Source organism: Toxotes jaculatrix, chromosome 12 (assembly GCF_017976425.1).
Source record: "Toxotes jaculatrix isolate fToxJac2 chromosome 12, fToxJac2.pri, whole genome shotgun sequence".
Lineage (NCBI taxonomy): Eukaryota > Metazoa > Chordata > Actinopteri > Toxotidae > Toxotes > Toxotes jaculatrix.
Genome location: NC_054405.1, coordinates 2,491,915 through 2,497,914, shown reverse-complemented (window position 1 = coordinate 2,497,914; position 6,000 = coordinate 2,491,915). Strand labels below are relative to the sequence as shown.

At 47.0% G+C, this 6,000-nt stretch overlaps 1 protein-coding gene across 5 annotated transcripts in view; it reads right to left on the bottom strand.

Annotated features, from left to right (window-relative positions):
• Positions 1 to 285: 285 nt before the first annotated feature.
• Positions 286 to 6,000, bottom strand: part of amot (angiomotin) — a 29,876-nt gene continuing 24,161 nt past the window's right edge. For all 5 annotated transcript variants that reach the window (XM_041051146.1, XM_041051149.1, XM_041051148.1 and 2 more), the window contains 8 exons: positions 5,025 to 5,117; positions 4,683 to 4,828; positions 2,548 to 2,697; positions 2,054 to 2,250; positions 1,735 to 1,860; positions 899 to 1,137; positions 555 to 809; positions 286 to 463 (listed from right to left, as the gene is read on the bottom strand). In XM_041051146.1, coding sequence (XP_040907080.1) covers positions 336 to 463; positions 555 to 809; positions 899 to 1,137; positions 1,735 to 1,860; positions 2,054 to 2,250; positions 2,548 to 2,697; positions 4,683 to 4,828; positions 5,025 to 5,117 — 1,334 coding nt within the window. In that variant the 3' untranslated portion in view covers positions 286 to 335. The remainder of the gene's footprint in view (positions 464 to 554; positions 810 to 898; positions 1,138 to 1,734; positions 1,861 to 2,053; positions 2,251 to 2,547; positions 2,698 to 4,682; positions 4,829 to 5,024; positions 5,118 to 6,000) is intronic.

Below are 6,000 nucleotides of genomic sequence, written 5' to 3'. Positions count from 1 at the left end.
TACATGTTTTGGAAAACTGTTAAAAAGCTGGGATATGTGAGGAAGGGCTGTCACACTGTAGCGATTTGCTTATGATTTCTGTATTTTCTGAAGATGATGATTTAGTGAAGGAATGAAGTAAAGGAGTAAAAGCCCCCGGTCAGGCTGGAAGTGATTGAATGAATGCACATGTAAACATAAAGAGTATGAAAATGTGTGTGGTCGGTGTGTGTGTGGGTCCGTCATCGCAGACAGGACGTTTACATGTTTACACGTGTCTGTGTTTGTTCTGATGGGACTACCATCTTCGTTTGGATTATGTTTGTTTTTGTTTTTTTTTTCTTCCTTCCCAGAGGTCAGATGAGGATCTCCACCATGTCGTTGTCCACTTCCTGTTGGGAGGATGGGGTCGGTGGGGGCGGCTGTTGCTGTGGGTGGGACTGGACCGGGAGCCTCCGCTCTAGGGTGCTGCTGTGGAAGACATCTGTACAGAGACGACAGAGAAGAAGCGAGAAGTTTACTACATATTTTACTACAGGAGGAGTGTGTAACTGCTGCCTGAAGACTGCAGAGACCTGCTATGCGGTCAGGGATGTAGACAGGGCTGGGGCTGGACAGGCGGGCAGGCAGTGTCATGCTCTGAAGGGCTGGAGTGCTGGGCTTGCTGGTGTCCTGATTCTGGCCTTTCTCCGTCTGCGTGCAGCTGTCCCGGCTGCCCGTCTTTGAGTGTCCTGCAGTCATTGGGGTGGAAGGAAGCACTGGGGAGGGAGACGAAGAGATGGACTCCGTCCTGAGAGACTCTGTGCGAAACTCAGGACCCAGCAGAACCCCTAGAGAACCACGAGAAGAGAGCAATCGTTACACAAAAACGCTGACAGTAGCACATGAGGGCAGCACTCTGCATCAGCTGAGGTCTTACCCAGACTGCCTTTCCAGCTGGTGTCCTTGCGTTCTTCGGTGATGGGCGAGCTGCTGAGTCCCAGGCTGTGAGAGAGCAGTCCTGAACCACCGGAACCAGTGTTGGAGATGGACATCAGGGACTTGGAGGGCCTCATGGCAGATGGCAGGTCCGACTTGATGGGCTCCTTCCTCGAGCGCTGGTGGAGCACCTTGATCATGGCATCCTTCTCTATGATCTGCGCATGGAGATTCTTAATCCTGGATCAGGCGAAACAAGCACAGAGAGGAGAGACAGAGGAGGAGGAGGGATAAGACCGAGAGCCAACAACAGGTCTTGCAGCACATTCCAGTGCCTCATGTTTCTAATTATTTCTTCTGGTGTCACACAAAGTTCCCCCGAGAAATAACTCGCTAACGGCTTCATACATCCAAACTGTGAGCTGGACCTCGTCCTTGATGAATAGCAGCCCGCTTGACAGGATTCGGATGAACTAAGGCGTCCGGTGCTGTAATTTTAGGACACGCCTCTGTTTTAACTGCTTCACTTCGTGATATGTCTGGGAAAAATCCCTCGTATGCTGATGTGTGTGAGGGTTACCGTGGTTACTGTATGATTTGTGTGTGCAGAATGCTTGAGGATCTCTTCTCTGACGGTTCATTATCAACAGATGGAATCAACAGCGCTTTCATGTTTGAATTCCAGTCAGTTTTTCCTGAATTCCGCTTACTCTCTCTCTCTCTCTCTCTCACAGTCCTGTGATCGCTCTGCTTTGCTTTCACAACACACCAGAGCACCAGAGTTCACCTGGAGTGGAGCGAGAGCAGGCTGAGCAACGTAACCATGTTTAGCTTTACCGGCTTTCCATGTCCAGACAGCGCCGATTGGCCATGAGAATCTCTTCTTCTTCCTTCTGGATCCGAGCCTCCACCGACGTGTCGTAGCTGCTGCTGGGAGAGTGGCTCGCTGCTGCGGATGTGTCCCTGCCAAAACAGGATGGGAGCCTCCATTAGATGACATCTTCATTGTCATTGTACACGGAGGAACCTACTTTCTGAAAACACCAGACCTGAACAGCTGATGATAATGGGGTCAACAGATGAATAAGGTTTTGGTAAACTGGTTCTTCCATTGGGCCCAGTGTCTCACAGAATCAAACGTTCATAACTCCTGTACCTCTGAGTGGCCACAGAGGCGGCAGCATCCAGGGCAAACTGCCTCATCACGCTCTCCTCCAAGTACTTCTGCTCCCACTTGGTCATGTCGGCCTCCAGAGCCAGAATCCGCTCCTCCTTCTCCCTCAGGTGCTCCATCAGCACGGTGGCGTTGTACTCCGACGGGACCGCACCGCTGCTCTGAGAGCCTCCCTGACGCTGGGACACGAAGAGGGGAGACGGGAAGAATGAGGTCACGAGTCGGTCGTTTGCAGACTCAAAACAAAACATGTCGCTGGGCGCTAAGGAAGCGTCTGCAGTCAGCCGACGGAAAGACATGAACTTAAGTCAAACTGTACAGCATGCACATTGTTTTTTTACCATGTATATGTATAATATGTAACCTGCACTGTGCTATGTTCTCTTTCCTCCTGCTCTTTCTTAACCCCCTTCTTTTCTCTTTCCCTCCCTTTCTCTTGTCCAGTCTGTATAACCCAGTCAGCACAGGCGTGTTACCTGCTGCATGCGCAGCGACTCCAGCTCTCTTTCCAGTCTTGTGCGGAGGCGATGCTCAAGTTGTTCTCTCTTCTCACAGGCTGCCTGGAGCTGAGCCAGAGCCTGCTGCATCCTCTCCACCTTCTCCACGTAAACCTGCTTCTTCTTTAGCTACACACACACACAAGCACACACACATAGTAACAAAGAGGATCAGCAAAGAAAAATCCGCAAATACAGCTGTTTGAAACTTATCGTCATACCCAAAAAGACCTGAGGCTGTAATCTCTGCTGAAGGAGCCTCAACTAAGTAACTAAGTGTCTGAATACTTATGTCAGTGTGATATTTCAGGTTTTTTTTTTTTTTTTCCTTTTTACTGAATTTGCAAAAATGATTTTAGCATAAAGCCGCAACATAACATCGTGTGCCACATAAATGCAGCCACGTTTACCATTTACATGAACACACTACCATTACGTTGTGTCCAAACAAATAGAGATCTGTTGGACAGATTACAGTCGACATTCTTCTCACGCTCAGAGCACATAATCCAGGGTTTGTGCTCTAAAGTCTCTCTCCGCTGAACTGCGGCTTTCACTGTTGCCCGACCGACTGATTTAGATGAGAGCGACTATCTTCAGCCCAGGGAAAGAAAGAACAGAGTGAAGAGAAAAGAGGAGAGGAAGACAGAGCCAAGAGGAGCTGAGAGAAGGCAGGCGGAGGGCCAGCGCTTTCATTTTTGCAGAGAGAAGGATGGAGCAACAGAAGAGCTCGCAACTCTTTTGTCCTGACAACAAGCAGGCGTTTTGTGTCAGAGGCCAGGCTTTGGCTCGGCTCCGACCCATTTCCTGTACTGTACGGGGCCTAAGTTACACACCTCCCCCCCCCCCACCCCACCCCCATCCCCCACCCAGCAGCTGGGCAGAAAGAGCCCTGGCTGGCAGATCCAAGATGGACGGATGGCAGGAAGAGAGGTGAGAAGAGTGGAGGGGGGAAAGAAGATGAAAAGGGATGTAGAGGGGGATGATCCTCTGACTTTTCATCCAGTGACAACATCAGGTTAAACAGCATATCTTCGCTCAGCAGTCAGACAATCCCGGGGCCACCCAGAGCTTTTCTATAGAAGTGTATGTTTAAAGCTGTTTAATACATGTCATTTGTCTCTCCTCTGTATATCACTCTGCTGTATTTTTTTTAATATTGTTTTCATCAGTGAGGAGAACACCGGTGTCAGATAGCGGTCCAACACCAGGCCAGCGCTGGCGGCAGCAGCAGCAGCAGCAGCAACTGAGAGATTTTCCACTTAAGTAAAACATTGGTAACCAGGAGACGAGAGCTATTCGCCAAGAATCCAAACAAACAATAAAGTGACCTGATTTTCAGCTTTTTTTTTTTTTTTCCACCCAAAGCAGACAAGTGCTCAGCAAAAGAAACGCTGAAAGAAATTTACAGAGCAGCGTGCGCGGTTACACAAATCATATCGAATATACGCACGCCGCTTTGTGAAGACTTCACACCATATAGGGTTAAATCGGGTTAAATTTGTTGTCTGAAGTGCACTTTCATGTTAAACTGAGCTCTTTAAAAGTTCTGGTCAAAAACAGAGATGATGGGAGTCTTTAAACTGTGACAGCTCCAATAGTGTAAACAGTAGGGACGTATATAATACATCAGTGTCTTCACTGAAGCCTTGTGATGCTCACTGTGAAAAAAAAGTTGTTGAGAGGACTTAAACCTTTCAAGCTCTGAGGGCATTTTTAATGACAAGTTGTTTTGGCTCATACACTGTTTCTTTTTACTGTCGGCCATCTTGTCCTCTCCCAGCAGGAAATATACAAACAGCAGGGTTAAAGGCAGATCAACACAGCTGTTGCTGATTATATTAACAAGGCCTTGATACCTGACGTGACACTGATTAGGATCTGGATCAGTCTCTAGCACATGAATGAAATGTAATGTCCTCTGTAGTGATTCAAACATGACTTTGTGTCTGTGAACCTCTGTGATACAGTTACTAATGTGTCTAATTGTTTGATTAATTAAACATTATGCTGCTTGGCTGTCCCACCTCAGCTGCACCTGCGCTTCTTTATCCTCAGTAAACCAGTTAAACCAGGATAACGTCCAGGAAGAGCGACAGGTGACGCTCTCTTACCTCTTCCTCCAACTTGACCACTTTGGCCTGGGCATTGTTGAGCGCCTGGTCTCTGATCTCGATGTGTCTCCTCTGGTCTTCAGTGGTGGAGCGCAGCGCGTTGAGCTCCATCTCCAGCTTCTCCTTCTCACGCAGTGTTTCTTTGTCTGAACACACACACACACACAGAGACGCATGAACCAGCGCACAAATGTTTTCCTCCACACATCACTCACATTACATTACATTTTACTTCATGCATGCATCAGATGGAGGACAAAAGCTGTCCAGATGCTGACACTGTGCCCGGCGTTGGTATGATGAACGCCCTGTGCTCTGTGTGTGTGTGTGTGTGGTACGCACGCTGTGTGAGCAGCTGGGAGATGGTTTTGCGGTTGTCCTCTGAGCCATCACACTCTTTCGCGGCGAGCTGCTTATTGGCTGTCTCCATGCGCTCTTTAAAAAAAACATACAACACAAATGCTCAGAGTTGGAATAAACGCACAAAACAACTGGCTGATCATCCGTAGCAGATCCTGTCACTTTACCCGGGCTACAGCAGGTGGTGATATTACCTGAGGACACATTTCATAACTTAATTAATTAACTCACCAATCAAACATAGAAAAACGCTGACTGGCATAAAGAGTGTATCTATAATAGCAGCACAGTGTCATTTAGTTGTAAGCTTTTCTTTGTAACAGTCATGTAAGGGCTTTTATATTGAAGGTGTAGTCTTAACGGTCTGAGCAAGAAAAATAAATGAAATAAAAAAACAGCCAACGTGTTTCTCGTGCACGTGTGCACTTCCTGCAGGCATGTTGCGAATACCGGCTCATTTACACATGCAATGTTAACACTGGCAGTTGCAGCTATAGAGTTGTCTTACTGTTTTTTTTTTTTTCACTCTCTTAATTCAATGTGCTTTTAATTTTGACTCAGCACACACACACGCACACATTTATTTAATTTTTCATCTTCTGACTGCCAGTCTCTTTCTTTCTCTCTGTCTCACTCACATTCTCGGTCTGTTTTCCTCCATATTAAAAGCACCTCTGGGAGCTGGTTGCTCAGTGAATGACAAAAAAACAGAATGATACAATTGCCTTGTTTTTTTTTGTTTTGTTTTTTTTCTTACCACATATGACTGACATGAGATTTGTTTTGTTGTGTCAGAGGAGGAAAAAGGAATGGCTTTCTTGAAGTTGCTTTCCTGTGACTGTGGGCAAGAATACTTGGTTGGAAGTTATCGGAGTTCCAAACACTAATACTCTGATTAAAATCAGCATAAGATGATTCGTCTATTGTGATTCTGTACTATGGTTTGGTTTCTTTTGGT